This window comes from Manis pentadactyla, chromosome X (assembly GCF_030020395.1).
Source record: "Manis pentadactyla isolate mManPen7 chromosome X, mManPen7.hap1, whole genome shotgun sequence".
Lineage (NCBI taxonomy): Eukaryota > Metazoa > Chordata > Mammalia > Pholidota > Manidae > Manis > Manis pentadactyla.
Window position 1 is genome coordinate 57,178,869 of NC_080038.1, and position 21,017 is coordinate 57,199,885.

Below are 21,017 nucleotides of genomic sequence, written 5' to 3' on the forward strand. Positions count from 1 at the left end.
CCTCCCTTACTTTACAAAGAAGCAGCTAGAGCAAATCTGAGAAACAACTTCAGGGTTGGCTCTGCCCTCTCCTAGTTGAGGGGGGGGAGGGGGAGGAAAGGAGTAGAACTTTTCAAGTGAAGCTGTATGCAGAGCCCCAGTACATACACCAAATTAAACTGAGCTATTTGGGATGAAGTAGGAGAAGGGGACCTGTACTACCACACCCCCAGGAAAATATTGGAAGTGGCTGCCTTAACAGGCCTTCTTCCAAGGTCCTAGTACTTGGGGGCACAAAGGACCATGGGCTGGATCCCTCCCACCCCCAACAGCTGGTTAATGGGCCCAAATCCAGGCTTGGGCTGTAGGGATAGGCCCAGCTCCCATCCCAGGATTGCAAGATTGCTCTAGGAAGGTAACTGCCCTCCCCCTCCCTGGCCCTGCTCAGAACACTCTTGCTTCCTCTGATTCCTTCAGGTCAGAGGTCCTTCCAGGTAGATGAGGGTGACAGCTGAGAGCAAAGCCATCATCCTTCCCCTCAGGCAGATCCACGGTTACACTACTGCAGCTGAAAAAACCCTTAGAAATGATCTAGTCCCATCCCCTCCCAACACCCACCATCTTATAGACAAGGGAACTGAGGCCCAGAAATGAAAAGGGATGTGCTCAATCCACAGGGCCAGGTCAAAGATGGAGGTTAGAAAAGAAGCAGGAGTGGGCATGCCCACTCCAGCAGAGGACCCCTCTCCACTACAGGGCATGTGGAAGCTTTCTTCTGGATTTCACAGCTCCACCTGTGCACTTGATACCCTGGTACTCATCAAGCCAACCTTACCCAAGGGGAGAGGAGACATCTCAGACATGTGGCTCCACTCCCAACTACAGACCACCTGTTTCCCCAACTGCCTCCTCTTCTTTCCAAGAGGCCTGATGCCCCTTGCCCTAGGACATAAAGTCCACGGCACTGCCTTGGGCCTGGCCTGCTGCTGGGGCCCCTGGGTTCTATAGCCTTCTTCCTGAATGTCCAGAGGAAGAGGAGTTCATCTCCCAGGGAGTGGGCAGGCAGCATAGGGATAGACTCTCAGTTTCTCAGGGGCCCACAGAGGTTTCTCTCTGGTACTAACAGGATTCTCCCAGTCACAATGGCCCCGCATTCCGGAATGTACAGGCCCTCTGGACGGGCTCCTTTGTGTTACCAGCAGCGCCCCTTAGCAAGGGCTGCTTGGTTCCTGGCTCCCTGGTGACCCAAGGGCTCCCATGCTTGTGATCCAGAGGCGAGTTTCGAGGGAGAGCATGGAGCCCTGTGCAGGCCTTGCTACCAAGATGCCTGGACAGTGCGGGGAGGCCTACTGATTACTCTGTACACCTTTGGACAAATCCCTTCCCCTTTCTGGGCCTCAGTTTTCTCAGGAACATAAGGAAGTTGTATTAGAGCATCCATTCTTGACCTTTTGGGAGTGGAGGACTCTTATGAGAATCCTTTGAAAACTATGGACTTCCCCCAAAATGTGCGTGCACAAACGCATACTCATGAACAAACTGGATGCAAACTGAGAGGGGTGCCAAGTCAGTTCTGCATGGCTGCCTCACTGGCTCCCCCCATTAGGGGCTGAGTCCTGACAAAGGCCCAGCCAGAGACTGAAACTTTCATTTCATTCAGGCCATGACTGGGGACAGCTACCTCCCAACCCACTCTAGTTTGTGTCTCTCTCCCTCCCTCCCTCCTGCAGGAGGCAAAGAAAGGGGTGAGAAATCCTGCTGCCATGGGCACTCACCCAGTTTTGGACGTTGGGGGTTCCAGCCGCTGCTCTAGCACAGGCTGGTCCAAAAGATACATGGTGTCGTAATTCTCCAGCATAAGCTCTGCTGGGTCCTCAGTCTGACCTGGTACTTGGCCTAAGGGGAAGGCGTCCCATCGTACATCTTCTGTGGAGCAAAGGGAGGAGGCAAGAGTGGGTACACAGGTCCATCTATCCACCTCAATTAACCTACTCAGCATGGGCCTTCTGTGTTTCTCCAGCCTTATTCCTCTCTGCATCATTTAACCTTTGCACTCCCTACCTCTTCCATGCTCCCCTATACACTCTTTACAGTCCTTCTTCCCCTCTGTTCACACACACACACACACACACACACACACACACACACACAACCACAACCCACCCCTCACCCCACACACCCCACATACCATGCACACAACTACAGACATTATTGTTCCTCTCTGTTCTTCTCCCACATCCCCAGACATGTCTCCACATAGACAACATCTTCAGACCTGGTTGTATTCACTGCCTCAACTTCACCACTATTTATACATGCACACATATCCTGGAGAGTCTGTATGCCCCAGAATTCCCTGCACCTCCATTCCAAAGCCAAAGACAACTCAGAGTATCTAAATGACCTAGATTTCCTACACATCCACACACAAACCCCCCGACATGTCTGAATGTCCCATCTTCTCTTAGTGGACTTACCTTGGGAAATATATACACACACCCACACACCACCTCAGGGTGGACACTCTGTCAGTGGTATTATGCTCCCCCTGCCCCCTGCAAGGTCTTATTGCCCCTGCAAGGTCGAGATGCTCACACAAAAAACATCCCCTCTTCAGGGAAGGGTTGTCTTACTGCGTATCCCACCCACCACCACTGCTTAAGTATACACACATTAAGCACATAGGCACTCCACTCAAAGTTTCTCAGTTTCACTCCCTGCCTCCCGCATCTCTCATTCATAGGCACATAACCCAGACATCTTAATACCCTGCATCCCCATATATGTGTATGCACACACAGAAGAAGCAATGGAAAGGGGGAGAGAAAGATTTTAATGCCTTAGCTTTTTCATGTTCATAATCCTTCCCTGACAGCCCACCCAGATACTCCATTTTAGAATGGACTGTGTCAGGGACTCCCCAACCCCTCTAATTCTATCACTTAAACACTCCATCCCAATCCTTATACCAGTATATCCAATGCTTTTAAGTGAAGCCTTCACTGGTGAGTTCCTCCAAGGAGATACAATTTCTGACCTCCTGAAACTCCCTGGTATCCAAGGAATTCTCCTTGTCATAATGCCCCTGGCATTCTGCAAAGTGCCAACCCTGGACTAGCTTTTTTTTTTTTTTTTTTTTTTTTTTAATAATTATTTTTTATTGAAGGGTAGTTGACACACAGTATTACATTACATGAGTTTCAAGTGTACAACACAGTGGTAGAACATTTATATACATAATTCTAGGTTCCAGCTATCACCCTACCCTGGACTAGCTTTTTATGTTACCCACAGAACCCCCCAGGAAAGGCTGTTCCTCTGCCTGCCCATCCCCCAATCCCTGGCTGTTATACAGGAAAGAAGTTGTGCCTTTCTTAATGCCCTGCATTGCCCTATGCATACACAGATACCTTTATACACAGGGACCACTCCCCTCATGTCTGTCACTGACTAACTTGACCATTCTCCCTCCCCATTTAGAATATGCCCAACCCTGTCTCCATCACTGCCCTTGCCTCTCTGGCCTGATACCCTTGTACATGGCCCCTCAGTGACAGCACAGACATACACAGGCCATCTCTGAATGGCTGCCTTACTGCCTATTCTCACACCTTTCCATATATCCCCATCTCTCATTGCTTCTGCTTCTTTCCCTCCTGGTACTCATGGGTCTCAGTGACCCTGCTAACTCTTCCAAAAATAAACATAGCCCACTTCAGTTACTTCTTTCACAGCCCCTACTCTTTCTAACAAATATAGTTATGCCCGTGTCAATGCTTGTCCCTTTTGTTATTTAAACAACCCCAAAACACAGCTGCCCTTGTCCTAAGAGAGTTCTGTTATTGTGCCTTGGATTGTCTAGCACATGCAGGCACACACACATTCAGATGTAAACATGTTCCCCCATCCTTAACCTGTGGGGTCTTTATGCCCCAGCCCCTCCACACACATGTCCAGACAAGGACAAAGTCTCCACCTTTCCCTCATTGCCCCCACCCTTTATTGTTCCTGACCACACCCACCCAACAACACACCCAGTACCAGCTGTTTTCCCTCCCTCCCTCAGGCTCCATCACACAGGCTGTGGCCCCATATCTATCTGCCCGGCCTCCAGTGTGTACGCATATACACATGACCACACAACACACAGCAACCAGATGGTTCATCCTTCACGGTCTTACTGTCTTAAGGTTCTCACTCCCTAACTTAAACGAAGGCACTCAAAAGACCACCCTCAGGAGGAGCAGATTAATCTTCCCCCACCTTATTACCACCCAACCCTCTCTGCCCCCTCCCAGTTTTGTCTAATTTATATGCTCACCTAAAAACCACATCACTCCTTATTGTCACTCTGATCTCATTTCTACTTCCTCTGACTTAATACCCCTGGGTTCCCTCTCACACACACAGCAAAATCATGCCGTATCACCACCCAGCCCGCATGCATACATGCGCATTCACATATACATAGAAAGCACTCTTTGTTGTCTTCCTGCTCCTGGATCACTGTATGCAAAAAACACATGCAGAATCACACATATATCCGCCCCCTATCCTCTTGCTTTCTATTCTGTTTTGCTACTTAGTACCCATACCCAATTCATCCCTTCTGAATGTGCTCCCTACAAGCAGCAGCTGGCTGCATTAACAGTTCCACGGGCCCTGGTACTTACACACTCCATCCTGAAGAAGGGAAGCCAACTGTCATCTAAACACCAGGCTGCCTCCCAAGCTTGCCTCGCACTGGCTACCTCCTGCTACCTTCCATCTCTTCTCTAGAGTATAGGGAAGCTTCAAGAGCCAGCCACAGAGGGACGACTGGTATGGTGAGAAGGTGGGTATCAGGCTTCTTACCCGAGCTTACTTGCCATGCAGAGCCCTGCAAAGCTCCTATTTTCTGGGCCAGGAACCTAGCATTCTCAGCAGTGAGGGACTCCTCCCCTGTAGAGAAAGGCCCCACCTCCATTCTGTCTTCATCGTCCTCCTCATCTTCATCCTCCTCCTCCTCCTCATCTTCATCATCATCTTCCTCCCACTTCTCTGCGTCACCATTTTCCTCTTCCTCCTCCTCCACGTGGTCTTGTGAGATCCCTTTCTCCTCCTTTTCATCTTCTTTGACATCATTGAGGCTGACCTGCTTCTCCTGCTGCTGGGCTTCTTCAGGCCCAGAGCTGGTACCCATTGGTTTGAGGTTCCAATACAGGCTGTTCAGTGTATATGGAGACTTCCCAATGGGAGAGGCCTCTGAGACCTCCTGTACCAGGCTGTTTTCTCCACTCTGGGTATAAATGGAACATATGTGCAGCAGCTTCTTCTGCTCCTCATCTGGTAGGACCTGCCCCATGGCTTTGAAGATGCTGAGCAAAGGGAGGGATAAGATATGAAGGATTCAAAATCTCAAGTTACCTCACACCCCAACACTCCAGTTTGAACTTCTGGTCTCTGAGCTTCCATACCTGCCTTTGAAAGGCAATGCAGTAGAGCAGTCACAACACAGAAACAGGACCATGTACCCTGAACAAACTCTATGATTCATCTCTGGATCACTTCCAATCTCGGTAAAATGAGGACAGTAACAGCCCGACTTACAGGATTGTTGGGAGGATAAATAAGATAGCTCACAAAGAATGCCTGGCACAGTGGACATGCAATAAATGACAGCTATTAGTCAGTACTGAAATGCTATATGAATACATAAACTAACTAATAGGCCTGCAGGGCTGGATATGAGAATGGCAGACCCCTCTCTTCCTCTGCTTAGCTGAGTAATCTGTCCTGAGCTCCAAAGACATGTCTGGAAGTGTGCTAGAATTCTGCATAGAACACGAATGTGATTCCATTTGTGGGAGCAACTACGGCCCAGCCTGGAATGGAGGAAAAGAAAAAAAAAGCAGCAGTTGACAAGACAAAGCAGGATGTGGGAGAAAGGCCAGATGAGCACTGTGGACCTCAGTCACTACAGAAGCTGGGGGGAGGCAGCGAGCACAAGGAGGACAGCAGAGATCAAGGGAGGGCCTCGTGCAGACAAGAGCAAGCACACAATGCTGTGTGCATGTGGTGAGAGTAACCTGGCTTGAGGGGAAGGGCTGTGCTGAGGAGCTGTGGGAGGAGGAGAAGGCCTCAAAGGTTGAGTGTGTGTGCTGGGCAGAAGGTGTCACCTGATGACTCTGAGCGCTGGTGATGGCTGTGTTTCTGAAGATGACCATGGGGCCCATGTGGAGGATGGTCTGTACAGGGCATCCTGGAGGCAGGGAGACCACAGACAGTTGGTGAAAGCTGACCTAGGGTGCTGGCAGTGGAGATGGCAGGGAGAGAAGCTGTGAAGGACAGACAGACAGAGAGCAGGGCTTGGTGACCAGATGGCAGGACTCGCGCAGACGAGAATTAAAGATGGCAACATTGTGCACACAAAGGATGGCACTAACAGCCAAACCACCAACAGATACAGAACCGTTGGGAAGGAGAGCCCCTGGGAAGGAAAAGGGTGAGCACCCCTTGCAGAGCCTCATAGAGAACGAGGCACCTAGTCACTGCTGGAGGCATGGGTGGGGTGGACAGGAGGACAGCTTCCTTCTAGGTGTATCCAGTTTGAACTGTGGGCCGTTTGTGGAGGGGCACATGCTCAGTGGGCTGTTTTCTCTCTGGGCTCCACAGGCAGACTGACCAAATGTACATAGTCTCTGGTCACTGGCCACTGGTCGCTAAGGGCTAGTGACTCTACTGGGAGACCCTCTATGCATGGCTAATTTCATATTCCAAGAGAACACTGGCTTTAACTGAATTGATATTGGCTGGCTGAGGGAAGCTCCTGAAAACTTCCAGCCTCATTAGAGGAAAAGCCACAGAGAAACTCTCTTCCCTTTCACTGTGGTCAATTAGTAAAATTAATATTCCCAGGCACCTGATATTGGTAAGATACCATGTCAATGCTATGTATTATTACCCACCAGCTATCTCAAAACTGTCTAGTCTGACCAGCATTGGGGTGATATGAATCCTAAAATGCAAACTCCCTCAGATTTGCCTGGACACAGCTTGGGAATAAAAAAGTCACAAGTCAGGTTGGTGGGAAGGAGGTGGACTTTGGTCTCACAAGTCCTGGGCCCAAATCCCTGTCCCACCATCAACAAACCATGTGGTGACATTTGCATCATTTCATTCCTCAGAGCCTCAATGCCTTTCTTATCTGTGAAATAGGGGTATAATACCTCCACCTCTGAAAGATAGCTTTGTCAAACAGAAAGAACATAACTTCTACAAAAAACATAGCAGCATGCCTGAGACTTTTCATTGGCACCTTTTATTTTTCCTCTGGGGAAAACAAAAACCAATTTTTGGATGTGTCTAGTAACACATGCTTCTTCCAATAATGCACCTAATGGGACATTGGAGAAATAACACAGGAGTAAGGATAGGGTATCTGGATTCTGGTCCAGCTCTGACTTGCAGCATAATACCAGGGGAAATCCTGTTTCCCAATCTGTGTAATGGGGCAATTGGGACTAGAGTCACTGATTATCTGGGAAAGGCAGGATCTGTGCATAAGGAATCGTACCCAAGTGAGCCGCTGTTACTGCTGGCATGTGTCGCATCCCTCTGGTATGCTTGGGTTGGGAGAAGATCTCTGTGGTCCAGACTTCTCCAAGACCAGCAGCTTCCATTCTGCAGGCACTTAGGATTGGAAAGTACCTTGAAGGCCACCTAACCAAATCTCTCCATGCTGCTCTTTTCACTCCCTCCCCCCATTACATACACATGCCACATTCCTTCTGGACTTTGACATTTCCTTTATTTCTTCTCCTGCTCCAATTGCTCAAATGTTTCATCTATGATGCTTTTCTGACCCCTCTAGGCCTTTTTGGTTCTCTTCCCAGTTTCCCACCCATACATATCATTTCCAGACTACAGCACACACATCTGGAGATTTGGCTGGTTCAGTCCCATCTCCTGGAGATGCTGCTCTTGCTGACTTTGTCTACAAGGCTACTTTTTTCTCTTATAAGTTACTACTGTGCCCAAAATGCCAAAAAGATTCAAAAAGACCTTCTGACTCCATAAGGGGATCAGGGGACAAAGAGGATCTTGGCATCCAGAACTCCCACTTCATTCATTCCCCAGACATGGAGTCAGCCCCCACCAAAGACAGCATTGCTGGCAATGAGATAGCAGAATATAGTTTAGTTCTACAGTGTTTACTGAGGCCTGTTTGGGGCCCGGATTTGTGTGGTGTGCTGGGGCACAGATGGTTAATGAAGAACCCTTCCCCTTGAAAAGCTCAGTGTGATAGAGGGAAGGAAAAACTCCAGGAAGTAGACATGGCAACACAAAATCTCAGATTTGGGCAATACTCAAGAGTGAACGTAACAGGGTAGATGGTGCTGCCACCAAGTGAGATAGGGAGCAGAGGAGGAAGATTACTTTGGGGTGGGAGTGGGAAGTAAGATGACCAATTCTCTTTTGGTCACAGTAAGGTACCTGTGGGCCATCCAAGCAGAGAGATATGACATGCAGTCAAATGTAGGCTGAATCTTGGGGAAAAGGCCTGGTCTAGATAAAGTTATTTGGCCCTCAGCACTTTATAGGAACTAGTAAAAAAAAAAGCATAGGCATTTCAAAGAGAGAGTGATAAAAAGCAGTAATGCAGCAGAGAGCAATGAACAAGGGCCCACTGGATTTGGTAATTAGGTCAAAGCAGCTCTGGGGCTGAATGCTAAATTATAGCAGATTGAGGAGTAAGAGGGTAGTGAGGAAACTGAGATATGTTGAGTGTAGACTACTCTTTTCAAATGTTTTGATGGGAAAGGGAGTAATAAGCTGGTGATATCCCAACAGAAGGACCACAGGGTCAAAGGAGATTTTGTGTGTGTTGTTATTGTTATTTTAAGATGAGAAAAACTCAGGCATGTTCATAGGTTGAAGAGCAAGAGCCAGTAGAGCAAGGGAGAGGCTAGGGTAAGGGCCCAGCGATGCTGGCAGAGGTGGCTCCAGAGCACAGGTGGAGGAGCAGGATTTGAAGCAGGGCAAGGCCACCTCATCCTGAGGCTGGTGAGAAGGTTGAGTATAGCCGCAGATCAGTTCACGAAGGCTGGACCTCTGGTCAAGGAGGCCCTGCTGGATGCCTCCATGTCCATAAGGAAGCTAGGGTGAAATGGGGCAGGAAGAGGGACTTGAGGTGAGTGACAAGGGTTTAGAACAGTCAGTAAATGGGAGAGAAAGTGGGCAGAAAACAAGTAAAAGTTCAGACAAGCAGAAGTGAGGTCTGGACCAAGATTAAAAATCATACCTTTACAGTGGCAGCAATCCACAAGACTACGTGGTTTTCTCCAGCAGAGCTCAGCTACCTGGGCTGAGCAGTGGGGGAAGTGCAGTGAAGATCAATCCCAGCTCAGGGGTTTGCAAGTTAAATACACCAAAGGATGGGCAGAGCTGAGTGTGTTGATGATGGGTGGCTGAAGTGACCAACCCACAGACAGGATTGAGAAAAAGCAACATTCTGGGAGATAGGAATGTTGATTCCCCTTTACCCAATCCACCCTGGGCACCATGGTGAAACTGAATATCGTACTGGTTCCTCTAAATACCTGTGGCTCTCTCCCTTTCCTTTTCTCCTTCTCTGTCATTTCCTGACCCCAAGCCACTTCCCTCATAACTCACAGAAGCCTTTAGCACCTGATTCTCTTACTGCTTTCTGGAGCAATATGTTTCATTTGAGTAACCCATCTGACACTTTTCAGCTCCTCAACTCCAGTGACCTTCATTCTCCAATATACCCAGCAACACATTTTCATCACTCAGAGCTGTTTCACCTTTGAAAACTGTCATCCCAGCATCCCATTCAGTGACCACCCCTTATTATCTTTACAGTTCTCACCCTCACATCCTATGACATCTGCTTTTTGCCTACATCCATACTCCCATCTTTCCACTTTCTATCTCCCAAAATGTTGCTTTTCTTCAATCCTGTCTGTGGGTTGGTCACTTCAGCCACCCATCATCAACACACTCAGCTCTGCCCATCCTTTGGTGTATTTAACTTGCAAACCCCTGAGCTGGGATTGATCTTCACTGCACTTCCCCCACTGCTCAGCCCAGGTAGCTGAGCTCTGCTGGAGAAAACCACGTAGTCCTGTGGATTGCTGCCACTGTAGAGGTATGATTTTTAATCTTGTTCCAGACCTCACTTCTGCTTGCCTGAACTTTTACTTGTTTTCTGCCCACTTTCTCTCCCATTTACTGACTGTTCTAAACCCTTGTCACTTACCTCAAGTCCCTCTTCCTCCCCCATTTCACCAATGCTAGGTTGGGGCAGAATCAGAAAGATATTTGAAACTCAGGCTAAGAAGCCTAGACTTCAGAAAGGCAACAGGGAGCCACTGAAGATTGTTGAGCACCTATGAGAGGTATACTTTGGGAAGATAATAGAGGAGACAGCACTGAGCTTAGAGTCAGAAGACTGGGTTAAATAATCAACAGCAACTACCATTTATTGTGCACTTATGCTGTACAGGCCACTGTGCTAAGCACTCTACAGGGATTGTCTCATTCATTCTCATAATGGACTCATTTTAGCCAGGTCTTAAGCTGTGTGATCTTAACAAGAATGCTCTATACGTTCCCTCTCTGGGATTCAGCTCTCCCATCTATTAGTAGGAGGGGGGCAGGACTAGGCGTCCTTGCAAGAGCCTTTCCAAATCTGCCATTCTAGGGCTGTGTGGCCCTGAGGCCTGCAGGGCCTCACCCTCTGACCACCAGATGGAATTCAAGAGACTTACAGCTGAAGCAGTTGAGGGCTGGCCCAGCAAGGTGAGCCCACGCAGGACTCAACCACCCGAGGCCAGTCAAGGGAGGCAGAGCAGTTGAATAGCCTCCAGCTCCTTCTTGCTTCCCACTGGTTTGCAGAAAATCGGCGGGCATTGCTTACTGAGAGAGAAGAGAGGGCCTGAGGAGAAGGAATCAGTAAGTCCCCCCATCCAACCTTGCACCTTGAAAAGCTTGGCTCTGTCCCTCCCCATCTCCCCAAACTCCCCATTCTATAACTCCCAACTGCTCAAGCATTCAGGGCCCTTTGCCTCACCCATTTAGTTGGCTCTGAGAAGAAAAGGATGGAGGGAGATTTGTCAACTGCTGCTGCTTTTGGGCAAACCTAAACTTTTAACAAGGGATGTGTCCTCCTGGTGCTATTCAGCTGAGAGCTGAGGACAGCAGCAGATGCTCCTGCCTGGGCTGTGTTAGGCCCTGGGACTAGGGCTAGTCTCCCTCACCAGTCTTGGTGTTAGCCACGATCAGTTCAATGGTCCATCTTAGGATGTAGGTGGGCCGGATCCCGCTGTCCCCCAAAGCTGGCAGCTCGGAGAGCATCCTCTCCAGCAGGGCCTGCGTGAAGGTCTGGGAATGCAGGCCCCTGAGCAGGGGCTGCCAGAATTGAGAGAATGGCTTTGGCACCAGGATGTCATTCAAGTCCAGGTTTTCTGATTTGTGAGGACACGTGTTGACAGGGAAAGGGGAGGTGGGGGCCCACAGGAGGCAGGGAGGGAAAGGGAGAGAAGAGTAGCAGAGGAAGCGAGTAGGGGAGGGGAGAGAGAAGGAGGGAGGTAGGGGAAGAGAGACGATGGGGAGGAGAGGGGGGCCCCACCACCACCAACAGAGTTGTCACCGCAGAACAGTAAGAAAGAGGAGAGCAGAACAGTGGGGAGAGAAACCAGTTAGTATCTCTACTGATACTGACTCGAAACAGATTATAAATGAAAAAGAGCTCTGGTTCTATCTTCAGCTTTATCAACAACTCACTGTTTGACTTTGGATCAGTACCTTCCCCTCTCTGGACCTCAGTCTGCCCATCTGTAACATGAGGATGTTGGACTAGATGACCTCACAAGGCCCTTCCAGTTCTGCTGTTCTAGCTCCCTAGTTAGTGCCCAAATTACAATTAACATAGCACAATAATGGCATTAAGACTCCCCCACCCACCCTGTCCCACCCCACCCAATTCCAGGCCACCTAAGCATAGCCCAGTAAGTCCTTATCAGTGGGGCTACTTGTTCTACTCAGCCAAGAGGGGCTTCCAGACACTACAGAATGGCAGCAAACAGCTCCTGACCCCCAGCCCAGGGCCAACCAGCCCACCCCTAGTGTTTTCACCCAGCAACACAATAAGGCTACAGCAAACCCCCAGGACCCTACCTTCATAGTCTATCTGCAAAGCTGCCAACTGCTCAAACGTGGGGATAAGAAAGCCGTCATCCAGAAAAGCATCCAGCACAGCCTCCCTGGAGCAAGAGGACACTTAATTGAGCAAACTGAAGCAGGCAGAAGACCCTCTCGTACTCTCCTACCCACTCCCAGGGCAGCTTAATGTCTCTGGCTCAAGTGGCCAAAGCAGCTTTTGGGGGAAGAAAGGCACTTGACAGATGAATCCCAGACCTCATCCTCCTGGAGGAGGGCCTGTGCCAGAGACTGGGACCCTGGGTTCCGAATAAGCATTTACCAAGCATATGCTGATGTGTAAGGCCCATAATGAGGGCAGCAACAACTGGAACAAACCTGAAAGCAAAGATGGAACAAAGTCCCAGGCCCACAGAGAAGTTAAATGCATGGGGTCTCAGGGTCAAGGGCTTTTAGACTTTAGTTCCTGCTCAGCCTTTTTCTCTTGACAGTCTTCTGGTCTCCTACCCCTCCCCTTCTCCCTGGCTTCCCCCTTTCAGATCCTAGAAGCAGAAACTTTGGGGACTCAACTGCCAGACCAAATAGGATCCTTATGCTTAGGGTCCCCCAAAACCCAGAACTAAGTTACAAAGTTTGAGAGCACAGGCTATAGGCTAATCTTTCATCCCCATGTAGCTCAAACTGAAACAAGCAAAATCCCCAGCTGTGTCCTCCAGAGCTAGTAGTTCCCCCAAGAGAGGCTCTTCTAGCTGACCAGGCCTAGAGGTAAAACAAGAGCTCCCAAGGTGTCTGAGTGCCTGGAGGGTTATCATGCTCAGATCCCTTCTTCCAGGTTTGAGGTGGCAAGAGTTGACCTTCCACTCATCTCCCATCTCCTCAGGTCAATAACCAGGAAAAGCACTTAAAGCAGTCAGCCAGTTGCCTGCTCAGCATAACTGGTCAGACACTATTATACAGAAATACAGGATAGTTTTCTCCACTGCTTAATCCACCCCGCCTCCCACATTGCTGACGGGTACAGCCAAGGCATTGATAAAATACCTTTGCCACTGGCAGTATCCTGGAAATGAAAGAAGACTCCAGGGGCAATCCCAACCTGCACTGCAAGGTCCCACCCAGGCCCACTCTGGCACTTACACCACCTTCTCACACATTCTGCTCCATCCCAGATTCCTTTCAACCTTTCCCTAGCTGAGATCTAGCACTGCCTCCACAGGTTTGTAGTGGAAGGTTCCCCAAAACCCTTTCCAGCTAATATAGGTAGTAAGCACCTAAGAGCGAGGGTGGAAAGGAATGGAAAGATACTGTGTGTCTGCTCTGGACTGAACTGAGCACTATTTTGGGGAAAAAGAAGGCTCATGGCCATACTGAGTGGGGGAAGGACTCAGACTTTCAAGGAGCCAGGCTCCAGAATTAAATGTTTCAAGGAGCCAGGCTCTGGGAAGGCCCCTCCTTTTCCCCCAACCATGACTATTCAGGGGATGCTGACACTCCAAAAGCAGTTCAAAAGACCAGAGCAGCAGTACCCATCACACATATTTTATCTCAAACCTGGACAAGGAATAGACAACAAGGTGGTAAGAATGGAGGGCTTTCCCTGGTTGCCCAGAGCTCCACATCACTGGACAGAGAAGAACAAAGCTGGTCACAGGATGGATAACAGTAGATATTCCTGCCTCTGGCCATTTTAGTGATGCACAATGGCAACCCCTATGTATTGGCAGGGCTGGGGGAAGAGGGTCATGTAGAATGCAGGGTCACCCCTTGGGGGAACAGGATTATCCCTGGGATTTCCTACAGCAGAGGTTGGCAAGCTTGGATATGGAAACCGATTTTAGTGAGGCTGCTGCGCTCTACCCTAGAGAGTAGACAGCCCCTGATTACCTAGTTACACACCTGTTCTCCCATGTAATGCCCTTGAGCTCTGCCAGGATGCATTCTACAGGTGGGGACAGGTTATTCCACGCCTTAATGGCCTGAGGTAAATGCCTAAATTTTTCCAGCACCTGCCAGCAAAGAGGGTCCCATCAGAAGGCTGGTTCAGCCAGGCAACACTTCCCCACCCCTCCAGGATCCCTTCCCACACGACCTCTCAGCACCTCCCTTCAGGACACAGGGCATGGCGTGCAGGGATAGGCTCTCAATTCCCCTACTGGCCCTGCAACAAAAAATGTCCTGAGCCTCAAATGCCAGACTTTCTCTTCTTCCTTCTTTTCCTCCTCCCTCCCCTGCCAAATTCCCCATGGCTCCCAGTCACCAGATATCCCAAAACTGAGATATCCAGTGGTGGGATCTAGTTGGAGTTGGGCCAGAGCCTCTTGGGCCATGGGGTGAGATAAAGCCATGAATTATGGAAGAAAGGGGATCAGAGGACTCTGGTTCATCACTAACTGCATGTGATCTTGGGCCCAACCCTTCACTTATGCATGGTTTTAATTTCTTCATCTGTGAAAAGGAAAGGTTGATCTGAATGGTTTCTAAGCTACCTCCCTTCCTGCTAAAAACTGCACCCCTCGAGCTCGCCTGATCTAGGATAGCTCCTGGGCACCATCTGCTGATCTGCTGCAGCACTGCAGGGCTAAGTAACCATCTATGCCCAGTTGTTCCCTACCACCCAGTGAGGCAGATTACCCACAAATTTCCATCAACTGCTCCCTTCAATCAGCGTGGAGGATCAGCCAACTGGACTCTGCTCCTCTTGTCTCCTTCCTAGTTCCCCCCTCTTTCTTTCCAAGAAGTTCCCTCAAGCCTTGCCACTTTTCTTTCAAATTCCTTCTCAGGACTTCTCTCAGGTAGCTGGCAAGAGGCAAGAAATGTCTGGGGCAGGTGAGAATATGCCAGGTCAAGGGCACTTTCTTACCTTAAAATGCTCCTCTTCATATGATACCAGCAGTTCTCGGGCTCTTTCTGAAAACAGAACAGGGAAACAGATAGGACAGCCAGCCCAGCCCCATGTTCCTTGTGGGCTTCTGTGTCCCTCACACCTTATTTCCTGAGCTATAAATTGGGAACTAGAATTCTTGCCTCTCCTGCTTCACAGGGCTCAGGGAAGATGGTTTGTGATGTAATTTTTTTAAGCTAAGACTCACCACAACCCCAGAGGAAATGCTGAGCCAGGGAAATAACCAGCATCAACCCTAAGCCCAAGTCTTCCAGGCTCATGGGCCCCTCTCTGCCCCTGCAAGAACACCTACCATATAGCTCTTTATGTCTCAGAGACTTTTCCCAATGCGAATCAACCTCTTTGTTGCCTTTGCTGTCTCCATCAGCCCTGCCGTCCTGCTCTGCATCTTTCCCCTCATCCTCAGGCTCTGATCTCTGTTCTGTGATGTCATCAACAACAATGTTCTTATCTTCGTCTTGATCTTCTTCATCTGTCTCTTCCCTGTCCTCCTCCAACTCCCAAGTCTCTCTCAGGCTGTTCTCCAGTTGGCGGGACCAATAAGTCTTCTGGAGCCAATCCAGGACAAAGTAGCAGCCTAAAGGAGGGAAGGAAGGCAGTCAGTGCCATAGGAGCAGCCTCATGCAAGAAGCTCCACAGCCAATAGCCAAATCTTGCAAGTAGAGTAGGGCCCCAGGGAAGAGGCTTGGTTCCAAGGCACAAATCTCAAATGTCCAGAAGTAGCCACTCTTGCTCCAGGTTACCCCCTTGTTCTTTGCCTTCTCTTATTCACCTGTACCTTTCCAAGAAAAAACTAACAACAGACTTGGAGATGGGATGCCATAAATGGCACAGGGCTGGCATGTGGGAGAATAGGGACCCAGCCCCACTAGCTAGTTATATGGCCTTGGCCAAGTCTTTTCCCTTTTCTAGATATGTTTCCCCAACATGAAGGGGCTAGGTTGAATCAGGGGTTCTTAGTTGGGATGGGGTGTCCAAAGAACCCCTGGGTTTATGACACTAGGCTCACACCTCTCAACCAGCCCTGCCATTCCCCTCCTCAGGCACAAAATTTATGGGGATGCCAAAAAAACTCGGTAATCAAAATACCAAAACAGGATCAGAACAGTGCCCTGCCAAGCCATATTGAAGACCAACACAAAAGGAGAAATCAGTAATGTTGATTTATTTTATTTAAAAACTTGTAGTTTTAAACTTATTTAAATAAATATATTTAAATTATTTGCCTTTTATTTAAAACTATTGTTCATCAAAAATGAAATGTTATTTATCTTGATTACTGACTTCTGACACCCCCTTAAAGTTTGTGCCCAAGGCAAGTACCTTACTTGCCTCACCCTAGTCCTGGCTCTGACCCCAGGTGGAGACCCTCTCCCTCTGCCCACTGTTATCCAGCCTGGGGCCCTGGGCTTAACTGTGATAGGTATACTCTCTGGAGACTCACCTCTGCGGCAGTCATTTATATGGGGCATTTTCTTGTGGGTCAACTCATGGCGGAGTTCAACAATCCAATCTGGAATGTTCACCTGATCATGAGGGAGAGTGTGAGTGCAGAAATTAGAAAATATTAAAGCTGGAAGGGACCAGAGATGAATTAGCCTGGCCTCCTCCCATTTTATAGATTAAAAAAACTAAGGTCCTGGGAGGAGTTTCCAGTGTTAGCAGCAGAGTCAATATTAGAAACCAGGTCTCTTGATCATTTTTCTTCTCTGTGGAGGTGATCTTGAAAATCAGAAAAGACACTTCACATACCTCCACCACCAACCACCCTCCTCTAACAGAGAGAGATTCCTGTGAAATAAGAATTAACAATCACCTTCTCCAGCCTCCCGCTGTCTTGTCTGTGCCAGTGCCTCTCCCTGGGTATACCCTTTGCCCTTTCTTCCTCTCTTCCTCCCTCCCTCCCACACTTCCTCCAGAAAGCTTCTTTTGATAGCTGAGAACCTGCCAGCCCTCTGGGCATCTACACAACTCACATACTAATTCAGGGCAGTTATGTCTGGTTTTCATGCTGCTTGGCTGTGCTTGTCTCCCCCCAGAATGTCAGCTCACACAGGGCAGGTGCTATGACTGCCACCTCTTTCCTATCCACACCCAGTGGTTTATTCAGATGCCTCAGCTTCACTGGGTCACTCCCACCAAGTAGGGCAGGTCAAGCCCACCGAAGATAGCAGCCATGAACAAAGGAACAAGTCTGCTTCTTTTAAGTTGGAGGCTGAGGCTCTAGGGCTCTTGCTGGGCTTGGCTGGTAGTAGTCGGATGAGCTAGTCAGACTGTATGCCCACATCACCCCATGCCCCATTCAGTGACCCCCTCCTGGGAAGAGAGAATTGAGCAAGGCCACTTTATCATACGCACCTCCTGAGCCAAGAACTTGAGGGGCAGTTTGACAAACTTTGTCTTCCTCTCCGAGATCAGATTCACAAACCTGAAGTTGGGGAAGAAATAAGTGGCACAGCCCAAGTAACTGGTGAACTCAAACCAATGGGGTTTCAAAACACCTTGCTAAGTTACTGACACCTTGCATTTCTACAACCTCTCCACTGACTGTCCTGTCCTGTTCTTACGGTTGCTGTCAACCAGAGCAGGGAGATTCCATCCAGTCCAATATTTACTGAGAGTCTGCCCTGTATTGAAGCCATACAGATGAATAAGACACTGCTCTGGCTTTGAAGACGTCAGTCTAGGATAAATAATCATGACATAATACAATATGCTATATACTTATAGTATATTATGTTTGAGAATAATATGTTATAAATGCTAGGAAAAAAGGACTACATCAAATGATATAGCAAGCACAGCCTAATGACAGAGAAGGTAAGAAGAGCTAGGGAGGACCTCAAGGCAGACAAGGGGAGCAACATGAAATGAACAAAGACTTTGACAGATGAGAAAACTCAGTTGCAGTCTTTTTCCCTGATGTGCATGAGACAGCTAGAACCACTCTGAGTCACTTTGTAAGTCAGGAACTCCTGGCCCACGTGTCCACTTCCACAATTCAGCAACCTTTCAGTGTACGTGGAGAGAAGGAGAAAAGGGTAATGCTAAGTATAGATGTGGGTAGGATTGGAAAATCCACATTAAATCATGGTCAAGAATATTAAATGATTCAGTAAAGTTCCTCTGGATCAAAGAGTTACAGGGGAAGAAAAAAAATTGTCAAAACTGGAAGAGACCCACAGAGATCACTTGGTCTCAACCCAGCCCTACCCCACATTCCAAGAAAGAGATGGAAAGAAAAATGGGAGAGAGAAATCTCTCAGAAAAAGAAAAGGAGCAATGTGGGTTGACAGGAGGGTACCAAAAGCTGTCAAGTAATGCAATCACAGGGTGACACACAGGGCCTTTTGCTTCAGGTAGCACCTGAAGCCAAGCTTTGCTTAGCATATGCTACCCCCACCCCTACCCATTAAGGTCTTACCTTACCAACGCCATGCCATAGAGCAGTCTAAGTTCATCAGTGCCCAAGCCACCAGTTACATCCATGAGCTTACAGCGCACGAGGTCAGCAGTAGAAGCCACTGCCAGGGGGAGTTCGTTGCCTAACCTAAAGGGCCACAGTCCAGAACCATCATAAAGGTCCCATACACTGGTACACCCTCCACCTCAGAACCCAGGTTGCTGTAGGCTATTCCAAATATGTAATGACTCAAGAGTGCACAAAAAGATACAAATCCGTAAGGTGGGAAGAGGGAGAGTAATGTCCTAGGACCCAATAGTACACAGAGCATGAGAAACTAGAGTATATGCAGGATATCTAACTGCTATCCATTTAACCAATTAAGAGTGGCTACACCCCCTTCTTTCACCCTGAAACCCTCAACTCTTTCAGCCGGAAAAGACCCTTACCCCTTTAGACCTTTATCCCTTGTCTGCTGCCAACTCAATCTTACCAAATGGACTGAAACGCCCCATTCAAACATGGCCTTGCAGGCAAGTCCCCCCACCCCTTCCCTAATTCGAATCGGTACTCCAACGTAGGGTGCTAACCTACTCCTTAAGTCCTGGCTCAGCCACACTGGTCCCTCGGCACCCTCCCTAAGAAGGGATAAGTAAGGGTTAAAGCTCGCAGATTTGGTAAGAGGTTTGTTGAAGCACACCTGCTTTCTTTTCGCAAATGGGATTAGTCCAAGAACTTGGCTACAACTTTCACCCAGGCACTTGTGAGAGGGGCAACGTTCAAACCACCCATATGGGAACCATTAAGCAATTTAGGGGAAGACTAGAAAATAAAGCCTTATAGGAATTCTACGAAGGAAGGGGTGACGCGCCAAAAGCACGCAGGCAGGGAAGCTGGACCTGCCACCTTACCTACTCCTCCACACGGTGATGCGGTTCAGCGCGTACCGCTGCAATTTATGGTCATCACAGAACAGATACACCGTCACCTGATCCCATTCGGCCCTACTGAGCCAGGCGACCACGATGCGCTGGGCCCAGAGCGGCGACGACCCTTTCTCTTTGACGCACTTCCCGCACCAAGCACTCCATACACGATCCATTCCCCGGGGGATCCACACCTAGCCAGGCCCCGGATTCCAACCAGACACTGGGCTAGACAACAACCCTGGGCCGCGGCACTCCGTACCGCCTTCAGCTCAACTGCTACCCTCACTCCAAACCGCCGCCGTGCCAACAGCCAATAGGAGAGCATAAACCCAACGCAAGCCCTCCTCCCAACGTTAGCGTGACAAATCGGAATGCGAGAGTTGGGAGCCGACCAAATCACAATTTGGGTGTACGGCCTGGCCTGCCGGAAGTGTTCTTTCGCAAAGCAATCGTACCAGCTGCAAACATTCAGTCTTAAGGTTCCGCTAGTTTCCTGTTTGCTGACTGGCTTCTTTCTGTCCCGGACCCAAGGGACGTTAATGGACTGCAGGAGGAATTTTAGTTTGCGCTCCCTGGTGGCCGAGGGAGGGATTGTGGTCACCCAGTGTATTGAACATGCGTTTTTAAGTGTTTTCATTGCTATGAATGAGCACCTGACCCAATAAAACACTATGGACACCGAAATAAGGCTACAGAGCAAAAATCTAATAGACAATTATGTAAAGTGGGATTGAAAAGTCGGCTGAGTTTTCACATCTGTACAGTGAGGAGCTTAGACTGGGTGAGCTCTAGATTCTCTTCCATAGATGAAAATTACAGTATTTTACTCTGCCACCATTCCACTGCTGTGTTGGTTTCAACATCTGCAAAGGTATACTTAACTTTTTGGCATAATTCTTTGGGGTTCTGGAGTTCTAGGGGAAAGCAATATTGTAAAGCGCTTCTGATCTTAAATTGGCTAAAATGTGTTCAGGACTCTGTCCCAATCCTTCCCACAGGAGTTATTTTCCAGTCCAACACTTGAGAGAGAACTGTTGCTAGCAATCTTAACAGCATTGCTGTGAATAGTTCTTTCTAACTTTGCAGCAACAAATTCCAATCCATCCTCTATATGTGCTTTTTTTTTTTCAGCCAGCCTCTCCTACAAATGTAGTCTGCCCATGGTTCTTGAATGACAGTTACTCTGTCCTGAGTAGCCATACCAACCGGTAGGCCAGGTATCTGCCTGAAACCAGAAACCCTTTTATCTTTGGGATCTTAGCTGTTCATGCAAAGACAGGTAGATGGCTTATATGACCCCTCAAGATCCAGTACAGTCAAAGGAGCTGCCAGATCTGCAGGAATCATTCATGAACATTTTTGGGAGTTTAGAAGCTAATTTTGGATAGTGCTTTTTTGGTAAAGGCCCCTATCCTTCTCCTTTCCTTGCCCATGAAAATGAAGGTCTGCCTATTCTATGTGTTCCAAGAAAACTTGACCAAAGCACATAACAAGAGTACCATGTTTAATATGTGGCAAATGTGGCCTGAGACCTACTGAAAATTAGAAATTATTAGGTCAAGTATGTTGAGTGGTAATAGCTTTGAGAAGTACTAAATTACTTTCCTGTGACTGCTATAACAAATTTCCACAAACTTGGTGG

The 21,017-nt window shown here is 48.6% G+C and overlaps 1 protein-coding gene across 9 annotated transcripts in view; it reads right to left on the reverse strand.

Annotated features, from left to right (window-relative positions):
- The window catches only part of LAS1L (LAS1 like ribosome biogenesis factor), a 32,763-nt gene extending 13,055 nt beyond the window's left edge, over positions 1-19,708 (reverse strand). For 3 of the 9 annotated variants that reach the window (XM_036892721.2, XM_036892723.2, XM_036892722.2), the window contains exons 1-13: positions 19,358-19,697; positions 18,468-18,593; positions 17,402-17,471; positions 16,488-16,569; positions 15,336-15,620; positions 15,002-15,048; positions 14,038-14,147; positions 12,160-12,245; positions 11,767-11,817; positions 11,241-11,447; positions 10,752-10,899; positions 4,834-5,336; positions 1,755-1,905 (exon numbers count right to left, since the gene is read on the reverse strand). In XM_036892721.2, coding sequence (XP_036748616.2) covers positions 1,755-1,905; positions 4,834-5,336; positions 10,752-10,899; positions 11,241-11,447; positions 11,767-11,817; positions 12,160-12,245; positions 14,038-14,147; positions 15,002-15,048; positions 15,336-15,620; positions 16,488-16,569; positions 17,402-17,471; positions 18,468-18,593; positions 19,358-19,548 — 2,057 coding nt within the window. In that variant the 5' untranslated portion in view covers positions 19,549-19,697. Of the gene's footprint in view, positions 1-1,754; positions 1,906-3,776; positions 4,798-4,833; positions 5,337-10,751; positions 10,900-11,240; positions 11,448-11,766; positions 11,818-12,159; positions 12,246-14,037; positions 14,148-15,001; positions 15,049-15,335; positions 15,621-16,487; positions 16,570-17,401; positions 17,472-18,467; positions 18,594-19,357 lie in introns of those variants that run through there. The other 6 variants (XR_008995128.1, XM_057495615.1, XM_057495616.1 and 3 more) reach the window with 6 other exon arrangements.
- Positions 19,709-21,017: the final 1,309 nt, after the last annotated feature.